We start from the raw sequence: 20,198 nt of genomic DNA on the forward strand, positions 1-20,198 counted from the left end.
CACCTGTCAGGACTGATGACAAGGCAATGGTACACATACAACACTTGCCCATAAGTTCTTTTTCTTTCATACAGCGACTGTGTTAGAAAACCTATAGAACCCATTTCTGTGGGTCTACAGTACGGATCTTAGTTCACTTGCAGTGGAGAATTTGGAAACTGCTTGTGAAGTACTGTATACTCCTCCATAGCAAACTATTTCAACACTTAAACACACACTCCACTACTGACAACTGAGGAAGGAGAACAGATCAGCGCGGTCCAGATGAGATGGGCAGGGATGATTCCTGATCTGGATTCATGCAGCTGTCCATGCATAGTCCAGAAACATCTACTTGCATAAATTGTTCTGTAGTGTGTAGTGTCATACTGTATGTGCATACAGGAAGGAAAGCTATAGGAAAGCTACATTAAGCTGTAAACATTGTTGATGAAAAAAAATTAAATGTAAAAAATAGGATCCATAAACTCTCGCCACTTTGAGTCATATTTCTAATCTAATCACCTGACAGCCTCCTCTCCTCCTCAGAATAACTCCCAGAAAAGGAGGCCCCCACTTTCTATCCGCTAGCTCTCACACTCAGCCTCGCCGCTAGCATCCCAATCATCCACCCGCTGGAAATATACACAGAATATAAATAGGGGATACCAAGAATCTAAAACATTTGGATCCGGTTCAGAGGGACCTGGGAGGAGGCTAGTATTTTGCCTCTCTTGGCAGATTGGCGCTGGGCATCCATGACTGTGGTCAGGCCTCCAGAACAGGAGTGTACATTCTAGTGCCTGTGCTGCCGTCAGTGGCCTGACCGCAGAACCTACAGAGCATTTCAGATTTTTTATGGTGGAGAACATCCAACTGATGGGGGGGGATCTAGGCCGGTCTTATCACTTGTGCCCAAGGAGAACAGGAGCCCTAGAAACAGGCTGGATATAGCATCTGGACCATGCCCAAACACTGGGCCCCACTTTAGATACTGCATGTCATATAGTATTGGGAATTTAAATGGTATATTAATTATTCACTAGTGTTAAGGTTGTTGAAATGCTTTCTTTAAGATCTGGACCTGGAAACAAGAGTTCACATATTTCAAAAATATTTTCCAAAGGTTTCAAAACATAGAAAAAAGTTTTGAAACCTTTTCTTCAAAACCTTTTTTTCACACCTGAACCTGATAACTGTCGTCATAATATATGACCTCCGTGATACATGGCTGAAAATGTCTGACACTCCAACCAAACCATCACAGGTGACTTATCTGTCCTTGCCATGCATAACCTGAAGAAGATCACCCATCTGGTTAACTGAAAGATAATGGGGTGTAGGATACAAGGCATTATCCATCCCCCTTCCAAGATGTCATTTGGATTATAATTAGCAGTGATAATATCTTGGCTACTGGACAACAGGCCAGCCAAAAGCTGAAGAGAGAAGGCACTACAGGTTCTCATCAGCATGGCCCAGGAATGTGGTTGGCATGCTGTCAGGGGATTCCTGTCTTTTAATGCTTTTACGTTAAAGCTAATGCACCTGGAGCCTGAGTTAGTTAATTAGATGACAGAGTACAATACCCAGTGTTAGACTATGTAAATTGAGGTAGACATAAAAATATTGGTTTATTGATTACTTTTAACAGATGCTACAGAATGGGTGCTAATTTGACTGGTTTAGGACATGGAAATTAAAAGACAGGAAGGTTGTCCATTTATCAGCACACAAATAACACAAAAAAACATAACCAGCCTTAAGCAGAGACATTTTTATAAAAATGAATGAATACAAAAGTGGGATTGGTTAATGGAAATATGCACACAGCAAATTAATACACCCTTACAGTTAACTAATACACCCTCAGATCCACAAACAGCTCGCTCCTCCGGTTCCCCAACACCAAGCTCTGCACAAGGGGCGACCGGGCCTTTTGCTCGGCAACGCCGCGCCTGTGAAACAGCCTCCCTGACCACATAAGGGCAACACAGACACTGCACTCTTTTAAGACTGGCCTAAAAACCTTTCTATTTAGAAAGGTGTTTCTTACTTTTTAAATTCATTTTATTATTGTTTGTTTTTAACTATGTTCTAACTATGTACTGCGGCACTCTGAGATTCAGCTGAATGTAGAGTGCGTTATAAATTAAATGAATGATTTATTATTATTATTATTAATTAAAAACATTTAAATTGCTTTAAGCATTTAAGCACAACCTGGCATTTACATTTTAGCATTTAGAGAAAAAGAAGAAGAATTTATCCCAAAATAATGTCTTCTCGTAACTTGCGAATATGTACAGTGTAAAAAGATCAAGAGTGCTGGTATAAAGATGAGTGAGTCATGGCAATAGCTCACAAAAAGCAACCTTATCAATACACACACATACAAGTCTGATGAACAATTGCGATGTTCCAGATGATTTTTCTTCTTGAGTTTTTCTTCGCATCTTCTGAAAAGAGAAAAGAGCAAAATGTCAGGAACTTTTGGTCCCTGTGTCAGCTGACCTACGGTCTCCTGTTTCCTCGCCCTCCACCGCACCTTCTGCTTTGTCTGTGCGTGTGACACCTTTGCCATGGCCTTCGATCTCTGTCCTCAAACATCTGTTTGAGGGAACGTCTACCTGACTAAATCAACCACTGATTTATGAAAAGACATCAAGGTCCTGTAAAACGACATATGCCCCCTCAGTGTCCCTGACTTCCACTTTGGGTTCAACTAAGGATATAGGTCACACGATATATTCGATTTGAACACAAGCAATTACGTTTGTTTGCGTGGCATACACTTTAAGGCACATGTCTTGTTGTTGCGATGTCTTTAGCTACAATCATCACTAATGCTACCTTTTCTACGTGGATTTTCAAATGGACTCTCCATATCTGAGAACTGCTGAGGCACTAAATGGGTTTGAGCGTCACATTTTCACTCCAGGAGTATGCTTCTAAAAGAGTCTCTTGTTCTCCCAGTCATAATATCTACCTGTTACACCCTCAAAGTTGACCTCGGTTAATCTCCAACTATCCAATAAAACGGACTGGTTTGGAACAGTGGAATGGTAACAGAGTCCTGCTAATGTGATTATCAAGGCAGGGCTCGTGTTGCAGGTGAGGCCTCACACGCGGCCAAAAGAGTGGCTGAGCTATGCTTGTGGCCTTAAGAGCTGATAGCCATCAGTGGGGGCCGGTTACCACAGTGAAGGAGAAACCTAGTTGCTGAAAGACTGGGCATTCCAAGGGGGATTTAGACTCTCTCTGGAGAATATGTTGAGGCTGAACTGTGTGGCCGGCTGTCTGAGGGATACTTGTTGTCTCTATACTTCAAAAAAATCCTGTCATGATAAAGTTGACTCGCTTTTCCTGCATTGGTAGGATCAAACTATCTATCTACAAACAATATATCCACCCACCCATCTATCTATTCTTATGTAAAAACACAGACATGTAAAGAGTGAATTTTAGGGCCTTAGTGCTATATTCTGTGAAGTCTCGTACATGTCTTGGGGCACATTAAGATTGTATGGGCGTGTGCAAAAACTGTGGGTTGAAACAAACAGAACTGAAAAATGTATCTGATCTGATAGATTGACAACTACAAGGTGAAGTGGCATTTAGAACAAGGTAACACAAACATCTTTAAGTCAAAGCAATACTGACCTTGCAGCCCAGCGGTAAATTATCAAGGTATTGGGGTGAAAGCTCATTTCAGGACAAACCCAAACCAGAAGGCTCCAATATAAGGATATATATGGTATCAAATGAATAATATCTATAGAATGAATGAGCTTGAAAATGAAGTCCTGATGCTGGGTAGACAATATTATAAATGTATCTACCCATTGCTCCTCTCCAACTAAATAAAACCCTTCCATATAAGTATAATTAAGGTGCTACATTCCTAAAGCTGTCTCTCGGAGGAAAACTTCCTCCACCTAGACAGTAGTTCAGCTAAACTCTGTCTGCCGAGTGAAAGACACGTATTAACACGTGCCAGTGTGACATGTCAGTTTGCAGCTGATGCACGGAATGACAGCCTGATCCCTGGCTAAGGTAGTGTGAGCAGGTGAGTGTCAGCCTCTCACTGAGAACCCTCCAGATCACAGTAGCCCTACCAGGCCAAAAGACCCAGACCAGGAATGTTTAAACAACCACATTGAATGACGAGACATAAAAACACAATTCTCAAAGGGATGACAGGTCTATTCCAGGTGGGGTTCCACATATTGTTGAATGCAAAAGCACAAGCAGCACACAACAATTACATTGTACTATAGACTTCACGATGGTGACCAGTGACCACAAGGTCACATGGCATAAGTTTGATAATGGCTGCTGGTTTGGAGTATGATCTCTTTCCAGTAGGAAGGCAGAATCCTTTTGTTCCACTGACGGCTAAATCTATTTGGCTTACCTGATGCTCCTTGACAAAAAGGGATGATTTGTGAACAAGTAACATTCCTGTCACCTCACACACACTGTGTTGAGATGCCATTTCAGGGATCTAGGGACTGAGAGGATTGGGTACTTCCATAATCCAGTGTTCAGCGGACTCCATCTCCTGTGTTTATCTGGATAATCCCACCCTGAGGGATTTTTTCATCCATAGACAAAGTATAGCCCTGCATTTAGTACTGCTGACAACCTTAAGAAGGTGTCATGTGACAAATGATTTTTGGAGATTGTCTATCCATCAAAGCCTTGTACGTGTCTAACATTTGTAATCGACCTAAAATACAACATTGCTGTTACATGTCCTCAAAACAACTTGCACACAAAGCTGTGAAGTACATCAGTAATGCTTAGGATAGGACAGACAACCCAGCATGGTGCCATTGCAGACAATGTCACCGGCTGACCATGACAAAGACCGGAGCCATCGACAAAGCCTATGTTGAACCTATGTTGTTCTATGTTTAGAGGGCAATGGAACCTGGTATCTGTTGACAAGTTAGCGAGGTGCTAACACCATTTCCATACTGCATATCAAACCACAGCCCGATTCTTCATCCCCTCACTCTCCTGTCATTCTCTTTTCCTCTGTTGAAGGATGTGCGTAGTGTGTAGCGCCTACGGCTAGCGCTATAACTGTCTGTTTTGGTATACGGCAAGCAGCTGCCACAGCACGGGCAAAAGGACAAGAGAGGCAAAGAGAAACTGTGACAGCTTTGCTGGAACCTTTTTGTAAACCAACTAAAACATAGACTTGACAGGTTAGGGGTTTCCACACTTAAAATGTTTGTCAAAGGGGGTGTTTGGGGTGGAGTGTGCATGGGTTACCAGAAAACTGTGAACACTTAAGGGTTTTGCTTTATGTAAAAACAACATTTCTTAAAGCTCTTCTGCTTGTGTCCCTAAGATCTCTGCAAGGAAGGATTCCTCTCACCAGAATGATAGACATTGCCTTTAAAGGAGCTGATCTAGAAGACACTGGAGTCTGCTTGATCAGACAAGGTAAGATGGCAAGGGACCTGAGATTGACACAAGGGTTCCCATCCCTCTCCCCCTTGCAGGCAGTGTGTATCCTCTCGTTTGGCTTGGTCTGACCCATGACCTTATAACTCAGTGTCCACCAAGGAGGGTGAACTCTAAAGGTCATAGAACCCAAGCAGGAAGGAGACAAACTCAGTTGCTTTGTGATGTGGGCAAGAGTCACAAGTTTGGCACTTGAACTGGGTCTCATATTGAGAAGCATCAGACCTCTGATGTACATTCTGAGTGCTACCAATGTTTCAATGATGGTTTGTGGCAGTTTCAGGAGTAATAAAAAAGTTTCAATTTGTTTGAGAGTGTTTTAAAATGGATTTCCGCGATTTCTACTTAACATCCTCATTTCATATATAACACGAGACAAGGCCACAAAAAGCCTATTTCCCAAACGAGGGCTAGAGCAGAAGGATGTTTAGGTTCCTGTCTGGTTATTACTTCCTTGTATGACCCTAACCAATCCTAACCCTTCGATTGAGTTGACCCCATTTGTCAAGGTCTCGGTATCCTTCACAAAGGCAAACCATGACCACATAATGGGGGCTAAGTTTCAAAACAAGACAAGTTTAACCAATCTAGGTGTCATCTCTGCTTGTTCTCTTGCATGTAAATGACAGGATGTTCGCTATGACGGTATTCCTGAGAAGTCAACGAACCACATTCAGTACCGTTATCTTTAAACGACCATTCAAGGTGAGTTTAAGGCCCGTGTTACACGTCAAATAAATATACTCAGTGTCTTTTATTGCAAATGCCTGTTACTGGTGAGTGGCTTTATGGTTCCTTTATTAGAATTTTCACAAGCGGAATATGACACCATAGTTACCATGACCTCTGACACACAAGTGATAAAAAGTATTGCTATGTTGCCGGGCACCACTAACGGTTGTGGGTGTGTGGCTATGGCATCTAAAATACATGAAAGTTTTACTGAACGCTGGGAAAGACATGTCGAACCAAAGCAAAAAGGTTGTGACCAGGTCACAACAGCACCAACGCTTACAGGAAGGTCAGCTCCTAAGTATATTTGTAGCTCTTGTGTATATTTGTAATGTGTAAATGAACCACCTTAGGAGGCCGACTTTAAAATTTGCCCACGCATTCAGACATATTTAGACTTTCCAAATACGTCTGACTGTTAAGGACAGCCAGGTCGCTTATAAAAAGCTAGGAGTGGACAGCTGGATAGCGGGTGTTGTAGGAAGGCCCTGCTTAAGGTAAATATGCACCCCATGTTGCATATATATATATAGTATAGTATCAAAAACTCCCACTTACTCCCACTCCCACATATCATGTTAGGAACCTATATAGGTTGACAGTAAAAACAGTGACAAACAAAGAAGGTGTGAGGATTTACAGGGAAATCAAAAGCCAGCAACTGACTGATGTTGCTTGGCACCTCAAACGTACTCGGGTGTTTCTCTGGTCTGGTGTTTGTGTGTGTGTGTGTGTGTGTGTGTGTGAGAGTGTGTGTGTGTGTGTGTATGCGTAAAGGGTGTGTCTGAGGACTTTATGCTGTTAATCTCAACATCAAAGGAAGCCTCTGTCATGTCACACTGTTCGGGACAAAGACACGGGGGCGGCCCTGTTTTGAAGGAGAGTGTGTTCTAACTGGGAAATTATAGGTTGCTTAAATGTTTTACTCTGTTTACAACAAACACATTTTGTATAGCGCTGTTGTGTTCCTTTTACAATTGCTATCATTATCAGAGTACATGTCTCCTCAGTCAGTCAGAAGTCAGTTTATCATGATATCAGGATTCTACAGGATCCACAGTATCAACATTGCCTCGTCTGCAAAGTAGAGCTTCGTTTTAAGAACAAAAGAACGCATAACACGAATTTAGTTACAAGGGTGCTTACCACTGTGACACATTAAAGCCAGTCAGAAGATTTAATTGTATGGCATCAGGCTATAGTGTGGAACGCAGACAGGTTAAATACTATCAACACTGAAACCTTATTACATTTCAAATGTCTCACATTGCAGGATAACGTATGTTAATGTTATCAAAACATGGCTTATTCTTGTTTCTATGGAGCCATAATAAGTGATGCCAGCTATGCAATTGTAACCATGATAAACTACATGTAACATGATCTAAAATGATTCTCAGTGCTAACACGACTTAATTCTCCATTGAAAACCGTCTGGACAGTAAGTATTCCTGGTTTTGTGTTACATGGCCCATGATAAAAATAGATTCATGGACAATAGCATAATGATCCCAACTCTCTGGTCTCTACAGGGGGGTGGAGGCTAAAGATGCCCTGTTGTTGGGCCAGGATCCACATTCTATTCTGTTTCAATGCTGCCGTTGCCAATTACTGAATATTCCGGTCAAAAACAACGTCAACAACAATGTTGGCACTGCATGACAACTTTAAACACATTTTCCCATGTCCACGATCCTATCAAAATTCTTGTAGAAGAGCTAGAGTAGAATTATACCTAAATGTACAGTAGGGTCTGGTCTGGGATCAGCCTCCAACAGATGCTTCTGCCCTGGGGGAGTGAGAGGGGCGTCCCAGCTTGCTTTGCCATCAGTCCCTCCCTGTTATAAAGTTTATGGTGTGTGTAAGTGTGTATGTAGCTTCCTGAATGTGGTGTTTGATGTGGCAGAGTTGGGCCTGTGTCATATCATCTGCTTTACAAACTCTCTCACATACACACATACACATACACACACTCATCACATGTGTGGGCATGTGTGTACATGTGAATGTGAGTAAAGATGTCCAGGTAAAATAACAGAGGCTGATCTCAGCCACATCAAACCTCGCATCCAGGAAGCTTCCAGTCACTGTTATTACTGAGATGAACCTTCCTCTGTCTCCACACCTCCTCCTCTGCCAGCCCGACATAAATACACACAGGCTTTCCGACAAACCCTGACTTTTGACCCTTACAATGGTGTCCTGTCTCTGAACCTACTAGTCCTTTCTCATTGTATAAGCACGCCATCTAATGAAATTGCTCATGCTAATTACTAGGCTTGTCTCCTTGCTACATTCTCTCTCTCCCTCTTTCCTCCCTCACCTGTTCTTCCCCTCTCTCTGAGGGTGGGGTATCCCATAGTCACACAGGTAAGCACCAAAGCGTCTGTCATTATTCCGGAGAGATTTACGAGGCTCCCTTGCACCCCTCCGATGTCCGTGGAAGGCTTTCCCTGCAGTGTTGGCCTCAGACATGAAAGCCTCTCTTCCCGCAGATTGGAAAATCATACCCCCTAAGCTCCAGGTCTAATTATACTGCTTTATGAGCTGTCAGCCCCACGTCCATTATATGGCTGCGGCCCTTTCAAGTTCCTTTTCCATCGTGCTCATCCTCTGCCTAAACCAGGTGTGATCGATAAGTGGTTCTCCTGTTCTGGTATCTCTTGCTTCTCTGTACAGCTGACTCAACCTTTTCAAAAGGTAGGACGTTTTTCATAATGGTTTTTACGTTACGACTTTTTAAGACGTGCAGAAGCAGCAAACCGTGAGTTACGCGGACAAGCTTTCCAGTCAGTTTCTCCTCAGGCCGAACTCGATTTCAGTGACCGCCTCTGTCGTTAAGATCTTTCTCATCGTTTCCAAGGTCAATACAGTCCACCGTGGGCATATCAGTGGCTCTCTCCCTCTTATAAATAATGTAACTTTTGCAAAGGGGATCCATAACTCTTCAAGCACGAAACTCAAAACCATATCAATAACCTGCTGGAGTTCAAGAAACCTGGACCGTCTTGACTTTGCAAAAGTTTATGGACATTCGCAAGGCCAATTACTGTTAGTTTATTTATACAGAGTTATGTTTAAAGTCGATCATAATTCACACTGACAAATTAAGTAGTAATTACTTTTCAAATGTCAGTTTTTATGCTTACATTAAGACATTATTTATGTTACTGTAAATAACTTCAGTCAACATTTTTCATTCTGTCGTTCTACTTGTACTATAGTTCCTTTATTAGAGTTGAATAGATGTAACTTAACCAAGCGTAATGTGTGTATGACAGACATCTTCAACGTCCATCGTTAGGTGATACCGTACACAGCCCCCTCTAAGGGGAGCACTCTGGTCTAACGTCATCTGTGTCTAGTCTGACTAATAATGGTGGTCACAAGACAATGATTGTAATTACAGCATACAGTCGTTCGAAAAAAGAATGTTTAAATAACAGGACTTTCTCTGAAGTTGTAACTTGTCCTGAAATGGTGCATGAATGGCCTTGGTGTGCACTGCAGGTGGTCTGTCCTGTGTGTCTGCCTGTGCGTAACTCGATGGTCTACAAAGGTGTTTGTCTGGTACATATTCTTGAGAGTAAACCTGTGCTTCTCCTAAACAGCTTCCTTTGCTCCGCTCCGACTCCTCTGACCCCCACCCACTGACCACCCCCGTGCGTCACATTCCTAATCCCTTCACCCAACGTGGCCTGTGGAGAAGGAGAAGAGGAGGGGGTTGGGGAAACCTGACCTTTCTTCTCACAGGATGGCGCCACAGGCTGCCACACAAATCCCCCCCCCCCCCTCATTGAGAGGGGTCTGTTCAGAGGCATGGTGGTGCTGGTGGTCCATGTTGGGGAGGTAAGTGGGTGTGGGGGAGGGGAAAGTGGGGGATGACGACAAAATGTTGCGCAACACCAAGGCCGTGTCCATGTCATGAGACCAAACTTTTGTGTGTCTCCAGATCCTTAACTGGTTTCTGTCAGCCTTGCTGTCATTTATAAAGTGAGGGGAAGTGACATTAAAGGCCAGAGAGAGTGATATCCAAGGAATGGCAGGGGCTGTCTCAGCCTACAGTGGTTAGTCTTTCCATGCCCTGACGGACCACGACACTCAATCCCTGACCGTAGCGCCACACAATGGGCTTTAAACCCTGTCAGGGCAGGTTTGTCAAGGTATGCTGAGTGGGCAACATCTGTCACTGGTCACGGAACAGGACCAAAAACTGTGACTGAGTCTTTTAAAGAGATGCCTGTCCACAGCTCATTGTTTTATTGTTCTACAACAATCACCATCCCCCCCCGAAAATAAAAAATAATAAATAAACAATTAGGAAATTCCGAAAACATAATAATTTTGAGGGGCATCGAAGGGAAGGCCTTCTTTGACCTACCAAATACTAGGTACAGAGGAGGTGAGGTGTAAAAGACAGATACGTTATATAATCGCTGCGGACAACCGAGGATTCCAGGGATTTCTAAGGGTCAGGGCTTTTTGTGAAAAGGGACGGAAACCGTGACTGCAAACACGGCCTGAGATCAGGGCCTATCATCGGCTGCTTAGAGCGGCGGGAATTCCTCGGGCCTTGAGGGCCCTCGGTGCGGCAAGCTTCTGAGCGTTAACAACAGCACAGGTGCAAGAGACGAGAACATCCCGAAGGGGACGATGATTTGACTGAGAGCGGCGAAGAGGTGCAGCGGGAGGGAATCTCTCGGGATGTTAACAAGAAATGACATTAAGGAATGAGAAGAGAAGAGTAGTCAGAAGGACAGAGCACTGGGGAAATGTACAGTCGTGTCACGCAAATTATGAGATGGGATTATTGGAAAAACCTGGGCAAATGGTGAATGATGATTGAGTCTTGATATTATGGTAATTATTACCTACTAATCAAAGATACAAAGATATGGAATAACTAACTTGAATACAGTGGATCTTGAATATAATGAAGCCTTGTGCAACTTGCATAGGAATGAATACAAATTCCATTAAAAATCAATATGTTATGACCGGCAATGAGACCAAACCTCAACAACCACACAAGAACCAAACATCTCATGCAGAGAGAGTATTAATACATCCATGTCTTGAAACATGATTTAGGTGATTTATGAAGACAGGAGCGGGGGTGGGGGGGGCAATCTAGATAACCACATGTTAATAACTTGCAGTATGAGTCAATTTGGTGTTCACATCCTATTTATAATCAACGTCAATTCTGGATGAGCGTCCTGTAACAAGACGGCGACCAGAAGTCTATTGCGGCCGCGGAAACCAGCGGAGGTTGGGGACTGGGCTCTCCGTTTACCAACACCTGAGCTGGGTAAGTGGTCCAGCAGCTGGAGCTGAGGGGCGGTGGGTTAGAGGTGGTAGTGGGGGTGTATGGGGGGGAGGGGCTAAAAAGGGAGGGTTGTCTGGAGGTCCAGCTCTGTAGAAGGCTCACCTTGGTCCTTCGTGTCTGCAGAAGAGAGGGGAGGAGGGGTCGACCTCACGCTGGGTTGTCCTGGGGGATCTGGGAGAAGCTACGGCGCAGCCTCCCTCCTGTTCAGTAAAGACATGGGATTCATGATGGGGAAACAAGGAGATGGAACTCGAATAATTCATCAAAACTGATTAAAGTGATGGAAAAGATGGACATGGAGGCGTTCTATAATAAGTATAGGGGTGTTCCATAATAAGCGTGTGCTCTAGTGAGCACTATAATGAGATGTAATAGAAAGTGGCTGACCCAAGTGCACGGAGGTATTCAGTGTACCCCATAAGTAAAGTAGAAGGACAGTAACAGGCGCCAAGCTGACACAGCCATACTGTAGTCCTCCGTACTGATGGCGGCATCCACATACCAAGCATTGAAAGAGCGTTGAGAGAGGGAAAAGACCATCTGGAGCTTTCCTTCTCTCTCTTGTAATGACCTCCATGACATGTTCTCAGTGAGAGGAGATGACCCCAACACACACACACACACACACTGCTAACGATGGCCCTGTCATGGCCAACGCCATCAGCCATGAGTGTTTCAGCCATGCATGCTCCGGACTGACTTTTTACCATTGTTGGTGGCGGCGCTACAGTAAGTAACTTGAACGATGTAATGCTGCATTCCAAAAGGGCAGAGCACTCATTCTTTCTCTTGGAAAAACAACGGGTGACAGTTAACATGTTGGTACAGACTCTATTGCTTAATTACGGGGGGGAAACCGTTGAAACACGAGCTGACCAAGTGTTAGTCAGAGAATATGGACAAAGTCTGGGAGCTGTCGCACTCACACCATCCTGTGCTATAATGTCAACCCCCAGGGTGAGGCATGCTAAACATACAGCAGTGTTACTTGCTACCACTGTGTCAACTTTTAACCCTGAGCTACATGATGTGTGTGCATGTGTGTGAACGTGTGTGTGTGTGTGTGTATTTACACACATACACACAAAGCAACTTACTCTCATTCTCTTTATCCAGATACTATCCGTAAAACATTTTGATAAATAAAACCATACAGCTTGATTGCTTCACCTGTTACCATGGAAACAAATGAGGATTGACTATTTATATAGATGTTGACTATGGTGTTGACCAATACTAACCAGCGGGTCCGTTCATGGAGTTGTTGTTGTTTACATTGGGGGACTCTTTTAGTGACTCAGAGGTCTGGCTGGATTTGATCTCATTGTCAGTCTTCTTCACTTGGGTCTCCTCCACAGGGGCCTGCTCTCCTGGTTTGTCCCCCTCAGGGGTACCTGGCGCTGGGCTTGAAGCTGGGGCTGGGGCTGGGCTTGAGGCTGGGGCTGGGGCTGGGCTTGAGGCTGGGGCTGGGCTTGAAGCGGGGCTTGAGGCTGGGGCTGGGCTTGAAGCGGGGCTTGAGGCTGGGGCTGGGCTTGAAGCGGGGCTTGAGGCTGGGACTGGGTCAGGAATGGAGTCATTGGCTGGTTTGTCTGCATTCGCTGTCAAAGAATGAGATTATATCAGTTTATTGCTCAGAATAAACTTTGCAACTCACTTTTTGTATGCACTGAAACTAAATGCACAGCATAATTTGAATTACAAAAACAACCTATCATTTTTCAACAATGTTTTATCTTCCTGTGAACAACAAAGCTTACTCACCCCTATAATTGTGAATCTATGTAAAAGTCTAGTCAACAACATAGTTTTCACCTTTTCAACAGTGATTTCCACCAATGAGGCAAGTCAGATGTACTGTTGGAACCTACCATGCTTTGTCATTAGCTGCCATGTAATAACAGCATCCTCAATCTAAGCACCTGCACTCAAGTGGTTCTGCCTACTGCAACAGTGTGTGTCTGTCTGTGTGAAGAGGGAATTTCTCCTGTGCCAAACCAGACGGAGATCCTGGTTGGTTATGGTACAATGATGGGGTGGAATGAAGGACTAGCCCAGAGAGAGTCACAGCCACACAGCTGTTGGAGGCTGTGGGAAAGCAAGGTCACCCCCTCATTATGACCGGAGGGGCTTGAGGGATGGGGTGAGGACAGAGAGGCAGGAGAGGAGACAGGATGGAAGGAAGTGAGGGGATTTTCTACTTCTGTACTACAGGTGGTAGGGTGGTTCCATAGCAACCCACGCCCCCCCCCCCACACACACCGCCCCAGCTGTGTGTTTGAGGTACTTTCACAAGCAGAATAGAAACATAGCAGAATATGAAGAAATTAACAAATGGAGTAAGTAAGTTAGCAATTTCCTTTTTCTGCCTCGCTGATCTTACAGGAAGCAGTATGAGACAGCCTTTGCACATTGCAATTTGCACTTCATTAACATTTGTATCTTTTGTATTTTTTGTATTTTTATATTGTAAATTATGGCTATATCTTATTGTATATTTTAATTCTAAATTCCGTTAGTATTGCTTGACTATGTACCTTTAGTATAGTTAGTCTATATATTTAAGTTTTTAAGATTCCTATATGTTTAATGTATGGACCTTTAGTATAGTTAGTCCACATATTTTAATTTTTAAGATTCCTATATGTTTAATGTATGCACCTTTCTGCCCAAGTAAATTCCTTGTCTGCGTAAACTTTCATGGCTATTAAAACCCTGATTCAGATTCTTTGCAAAGACTTCCTCATTTCTTAGTGCTATTTTTGCTTCTAGTGTCGATGTGTCGATGCATGTTTTACTTTTCTTGTCCATATTTCCTCTTTTTAAATGCCGTTAGCTACTGCTATTTTTGCGGTAAGTGCGAAATACTTTTTTTCCCACTGCTAGTGATTTAAATGAATATTTATTTTCCTTTCATACCTGTACATAGGTATTGCTTGTCATGTCACATAAACTTCATTGTTCAGAATGACTTTATTCACTATTACGAATGATACTGTGCATTTGATAATACATCACTTGACTTGTAGTGCAGCACACGTATGTAAATAAGCCCCACCACATTAACCCTTGTTTGGGTCTGTACTAATAGACTCACTGGACAAACAAGGCCAATGCACACACTCATCACATCATTTGCACATAAAAGGGTCACACCAAATATCTCTCCCTCCACATCTGAAGGAGAAAGAATGGAGGAAAAATGCATTGGGGGGGGGGGGGGGATGGGTATGTTTACAACCAGTCATCCAAACTGACCATCTCCACAGTGTGAGTGTTGCCCAGGGCAGACAGACATGTTGAGACATGACTGACATAGTAACTCTCTTCTTGGACGACCATTGAGAAACATCTGAATTTAATCCATCACTTCCTGATTAAAACAGTTAAAAAGTACAGTCAAAGACAAAGGAAAAAAAGAAGTAATTCCCCTTTACATAATGACTGTGTTTTCTACAATTGGAAACAGTTACAATGGAATGGATTCCAGGACAGTTGTAGTTTAGAAAGACCCACAGCACATTTATTATTATATTATTTTTGGATTATGAATCAGGATAAAGTCCTGTGCTTTTGTCGATTGTTTGAATGTAACACATATAGTATAAGATAAACATTTAAAAGCCAGCAAATCATCTTTACCAGGATAGTTGGAGGTGTTGTATGTACATTAGGGAGTCAGGTGGCTGAGCGGTTAGGGAATCGGGCTAGTAATCTGAAGGTCCCGGCCGTGCCAAATGACGTTGTGTCCATGGGCAAGGCACTTCACCCTACTTGCCTCGGGGGAATGGCCCTGTACTTACTGTAAGTCGCTCTGGATAAGAGCGTCTGCTAAATGACTAAATGTAAATGACTAAATGTAAATCTACAGGCTGCATAATGCTGTACCTAATTTCTTCACAAAACCATCACTCGTCCTGTTGATAAAATAAGGACATCAATGCAATCCATTGCTAAAAAAGCTGCGGTTGTAACCAACATGTCAATGACTCTTGACTCCAATGTGCATTCTCTTGAATTCCTGTTCCACCATGTGTCGAGAACTAGAATTGCATCCCTTTTATAAGTATTTCTCGGATCTGCTTGCATCATGTGAGATGCAAGGGTGTACATTGTACATTGTCCACATCCTGTCTGATTAGAAACATGAATAAACATGAAGCAGCTCTCTATCTTTAAATAGAGAATGACTCATTATGTGGTGAAATTAATCTGTCACACAATCACACCCTATGTGGTGGGTCATAACGCGGCACGCAGTACTAGTTAAGGTGCCTACACACTAGAGACAGTGTACGTAACAGCCAGCCTGGCACCATTTAGTGATTTATTCATCCATTTTGTTGTTTCTTTTCCCTTTTCTTCTTACCCATACGCCTTCACCCAGACATGTTCTGGTTCTACAATTTGGTCTGTTTGTCTTGCATGAAATGATGTCCCTGATCCCTGAATTCAATGAATATTTGATACTGTGTGTCGCTGACTGTATTGCGTTATGCCTATTCTGTCTCTCGTCAAAAGAGAACTAACATGTCACATGTTTGTGGTTTTGGGGACGTGAAGAAAATAGAGCGTCAAACAGTGCTAAGCATTAACACATTTTAACTGGTTCTGGTTGAAATTCAATTTCCACAAAAAACAGCAAAAGCTACTACAATGGAAAATCATATCGTCATTAGGTATTGTAAGGGAAAATATATTTAGTTAGAGCTTCCCTGCGTGGCCAGTGAACATGGCAATGGATTACGAACATAGTTGCAGTAGCGTCCTTTTCTTTTCAGGCTAGAATGTAACACTTTGCGAAAGAGCAAACCAAAAGACACAGAATCCCTCTACACCTAATTCTGAACAGAGACTAATCTTGGCCGCTTTTTTGTCACTGTACCATACTGCTGTACCGTCCTGACTGTTAGACATCCCAGGGATGAAGATGAACCTCTCTCACCTTTCTCTTCCTCCCCTTTCTTAGCGTCAGTCATCGGGGTGGGGTCTTGGGCTCCGGCGGTATCGCCAGCAAAGCTTTGCATGCCTGGGGGTAGAGGAGGGAGGAGGTGTGAACGTTGTTTCTGTTGTGAACAGCAGTTTGTACCAGTAGATGTAAAAAAGAAGAGGTCAAATGTGACATTTTGAAGACGTGTTCTCTGTTTACGAATAAGTGCTAAGCACTGTGACCATATTTTTCCTCATTTTCTCGCTGTGACCATATTTGTTCTCGTTTTTCTTGCACTGTGACCATGTGTGACTATAGTGTGTCAACTCTCAAAGGATGACCTCACCGTTCCTGGACGAAGAGTCGTCAGCACCCTCGGGCTCCACGATGCTGAGTGGGACCTCAGCGTCCTCCTGCCTGCCCGAGCGCAGGTCTACTGAGTACCGCTACAAACACATGCAGCCAGGTCACATCCGCGCTCACATTCATGTGAATGCTACACTCCATGTTGTACAGTCAAGCTGGTTTTCTTAATGACTTCAAACTTTTCAAATCAGAACTTTTAGTTTTTCTCCCAGTGTGGGGGATCTTTTGGTGAGACCCAAACGAATATCAATACTTATGGTACACTTTGTGGCCAAGTTGTGTTCGAATGTGTAATTTAAAGGAGTTGGCTAGTGGACGTGCTCACCCTTGACCTCTTCCGTGAGAGGAAACATGCAGCACCAATTACTAGAATTGCAACGATGAGCAGGACGATGACGACAGGGACTGGAGAAGTTAAGAGTGACATGTCATGAATGAGAAGTGGTAAAACAAAGGAACAAACCTCACAGGCTTTTCCCCAAGTTTAAAGAGAAGAACGTTTGGTGTTCACACTTTGACAGTATAGGAAGATACACAATCTCCTACCTGTGTTGTTGCCTGTGTTTGGACCTAGACTGGGTCTGGTGGTCGTCATATGGCCTGGTTTTGTTAGACGTTCTTCCAAAAACACATACATCATTTTAATCAGTAGAGTTAAAAAATAGATGCGGACCAAACTTACACATCTAAATCGGAAATCCCTTGCATGGTGCAGTCACATCCTGGCCCCAAGGTGGTTCCTCATTCATCCCCTGCCATCCCCAAATACAGACCCCAACCACACTCTGCACAGCCAACCACCATTGTAAACTAGCAAGGGGCATGACAAATAGGATAAATGGTTACTGAGGGGGGATTGCTCAACTCACCTCTTATAGTTGGGGCAGGTGTATTTGGGGATGGTGTATTTGATGTTACTGGGACAACTGTGGTCATGGTAGGCGTGTAAATAGGAGTTGTGACCATAGAGCTGTCAGTAGCGTTGCTATCATTAGCGTGCGCTGTATTATAATCTGTGTCAGGTTTGAATGAAGGGAATGTTACAGCATCACATTCACATTAGACACACATTAGACTGGCCTATAAAGATCCCAGGTCAGCTGTTCTTACCAGAGAGTGTAGAGTTTAGGTGCGTGCTGCTTGATCTTGGGTCAGGTGAGACTGTGGAGGCAACAGTTTGATTGTAAACCTTCTGGATATCCATGGTGTCAGATGGTGTTGAAGACTGATCTACAGGTGGAGGGTCCTTAGAGGCCTGTGCCAGGACAGAAGACAGGCCAGAACCTAGACATCAAGCACAGCACAGTTAAATACCCACAAACAAATGATCATATATCATAAATATGTACATGAACTGACAGCCTGACTGATACTCATGACACAAAGGAGTGTAAAAAAGGAAATATTTTGAAGGAAAAGTGTCGTCTTTGACATATCTTTGAATGAACCAAGCACATTTTCACCATATAAAACGCATGGTACGATAAGAAAATTTGGAGTAATACTATCTAATTAACGACTAAATAAACAAAGCAGCACTTGAACCCACCAAAACCATCACCCACCAAACTCACAGAACCCATATCTATTTCAAACATCAAACTGCATCCACTTCCATTGGCACAGACCTGATAGCCTTTGAGCAGTAGCTTACCCAAGATAAGGAGGTACAAAACCAGGTGCATTTTTTTCCAGTTAGCAGGTGCTCTCATGTAGTACCAGATACGATGGTTGCAGACGCTGCTGCCTGTAAGGACACTGCGTTCCTTCCAGTGTGTATTGCGATACCTTGCAAATTAGCTCAAAAGGGGACCCACCCCTCTGGCAATGACATGGTGAAACAAGGAAAGAGGAACTTGGTCGCAGACTTTCTTTTTAGTTTTGTCATCCTTTAAATGAACATCCAACGCCCATGTCTTCCATCATACTGGATGAGAAGGTCAATGGTATCATAAGGTCATGGCCTCTTGTTTCATCTTGATGTGCTTCCTCCTCTGGGCTTTGGCCCGTCTCTCTTCATGTCTTGAGGGAGAACATGTCAAGTGCAACGTGGCTGCCAAATATAGGACTGACAGGACATGAAAACCAAACCAAACAAAGTTTAAATGACAGCTTTTTGAAAGAAGGGCTTCATTGGATTATAAGGCCTTACAGCTGGTAGACAGTGCAGCAGAAGTACACTGCCATGTTCGTGATAGCAGGTGCAAGCAGGTGGAGCCATGGTCAATGACATTTATTTCCCACTAGATGTCCCCATTAACAAGGGAAAGCGCCTTCCTTCCCAATTTTAAATTCAGTTGGTTGCATTGTGGCCTACACTGAAGTGGTAAATGAGAGATACGAAGTACATCAAAAATATGTTTGCTTTGTATCCTATGCAGTAAAACAATTACCCATTTACCACCAGTCAAGCTTTTATAAAAAAAATGTTTTCTTTGATTGTCAGTGAGGTTTAAAGACTGAGCTCTCGGATCTCAGATCTCTAGTGCAAATCATTAACATAAGGTAGTGGAAACTGTTACGGTGCGTCTAGGTAGCTAAGGGCCTAATGAACGTGAGCAGTCAATAAGTAGATGGTTGAATGTGGGTGTGAAACAGTATAAGGTTTCAATGGATTCTCATGCTGTGTTCTTTTAGGGTTTGTAATTTGTTCCTAATGAGGGTTTTGAGTGTGTGGATAGACAAAGTGCCGGGTTCTGGTGAACAGTGGGTGTATGATGGCAAGTCTGTGGAAAGGAAGGAAGTGGCGTGTGTGTGTGTTGATTAGGCGTGTGTGTGGCAGAGGCTTGGAGCCTTGTGGCAGAGGCTTGGAGCCTCGTGGCAGAGCCTTGGAGCCTTGTGGCAGAGCCTTTGAGCCTTGTGGCAGAGCCTTGGAGCCTTGTGGCAGAGGCTTGGAGCCTTGTGGCAGAGCCTTGGAGCCTTGTGGCAGAGCCTTGGAGCCTTGTGGCAGAGCCTTGGAGCCTTGTGGCAGAGCCTTGGAGCCTTGTGGCAGAGGCTTGGAGCTTTGTGGCAGAGGCTTGGAGCCGTGTGGCAGAGCCTTGGAGCCTTGTGGCAGAGGCTTGGAGCTTTGTGGCAGAGGCTTGGAGCCTCGTGGCAGAGGCTTGGTTCATTTCTAACAGTTGACTTCTCTGTGCCGAAGGTGATCAGCAGGGGGATCAGTGTTAACTGCCACACCACTCCAGAGTGGCTCTGAGAGGGCCACACGTAGCACATCACATGCAGCCTGGCCTAGTCTGATCTGGCCAGTTGCAGCCTAGCCTGGTATCTGGATTCTCCTGGACTGGTCTGGTCTGGCCTGGACTGCTTGTGGCAAGTCTAGTTTAGCCTGGTCTAGATTGTCCTTGTCTTGACTGGCTTGGTTTAGAACAATGACATGACACAGGAGTC

At 43.7% G+C, this 20,198-nt stretch overlaps 1 protein-coding gene and 1 long non-coding RNA gene across 2 annotated transcripts; one reads left to right on the plus strand and one right to left on the minus strand.

Annotated features, from left to right (window-relative positions):
• Positions 1 to 1,737: 1,737 nt before the first annotated feature.
• On the minus strand, positions 1,738 to 18,559 carry LOC146236751 (uncharacterized). The gene is made up of 10 exons (XM_084687490.1): positions 18,466 to 18,559; positions 17,922 to 18,095; positions 17,681 to 17,824; positions 17,358 to 17,429; positions 17,137 to 17,216; positions 16,792 to 16,891; positions 16,461 to 16,544; positions 12,760 to 13,116; positions 11,621 to 11,718; positions 1,738 to 2,438 (listed from the first exon to the last, which is right to left on the minus strand). The coding sequence occupies exons 1-9, from the start codon at positions 18,521 to 18,523 to the stop codon at positions 11,666 to 11,668; spliced, it is 1,122 nt and encodes a 373-aa protein (XP_084543616.1). The 5' UTR covers positions 18,524 to 18,559; the 3' UTR covers positions 1,738 to 2,438; positions 11,621 to 11,665.
• On the plus strand, positions 5,161 to 6,155 carry LOC146236752 (uncharacterized). Its single transcript, XR_014740921.1, has 3 exons — positions 5,161 to 5,195; positions 5,342 to 5,436; positions 6,087 to 6,155. It is a non-coding gene; the product is annotated as an uncharacterized LOC146236752 (long non-coding RNA).
• Positions 18,560 to 20,198: the final 1,639 nt, after the last annotated feature.

Source organism: Hypomesus nipponensis, chromosome 22, assembly GCF_054491055.1.
Source record: "Hypomesus nipponensis isolate SF chromosome 22, ASM5449105v1, whole genome shotgun sequence".
Lineage (NCBI taxonomy): Eukaryota > Metazoa > Chordata > Actinopteri > Osmeriformes > Osmeridae > Hypomesus > Hypomesus nipponensis.

Bases quoted from the DNA above. Each gene is read 5' to 3' on its own strand.
- LOC146236751 (XM_084687490.1), bottom strand. From the start codon at position 18,523: ATGAGAGCACCTGCTAACTGGAAAAAAATGCACCTGGTTTTGTACCTC. The intron at 18,096-18,465 runs GTAAGCTACTGC...CTTGATGTCTAG, and splicing joins TTTGTACCTCCTTATCTTGG to GTTCTGGCCTGTCTTCTGTC. The intron at 16,892-17,136 runs GTGAGCACGTCC...ATGTGTTTGTAG, and splicing joins TCTCACGGAAGAGGTCAAGG to CGGTACTCAGTAGACCTGCG.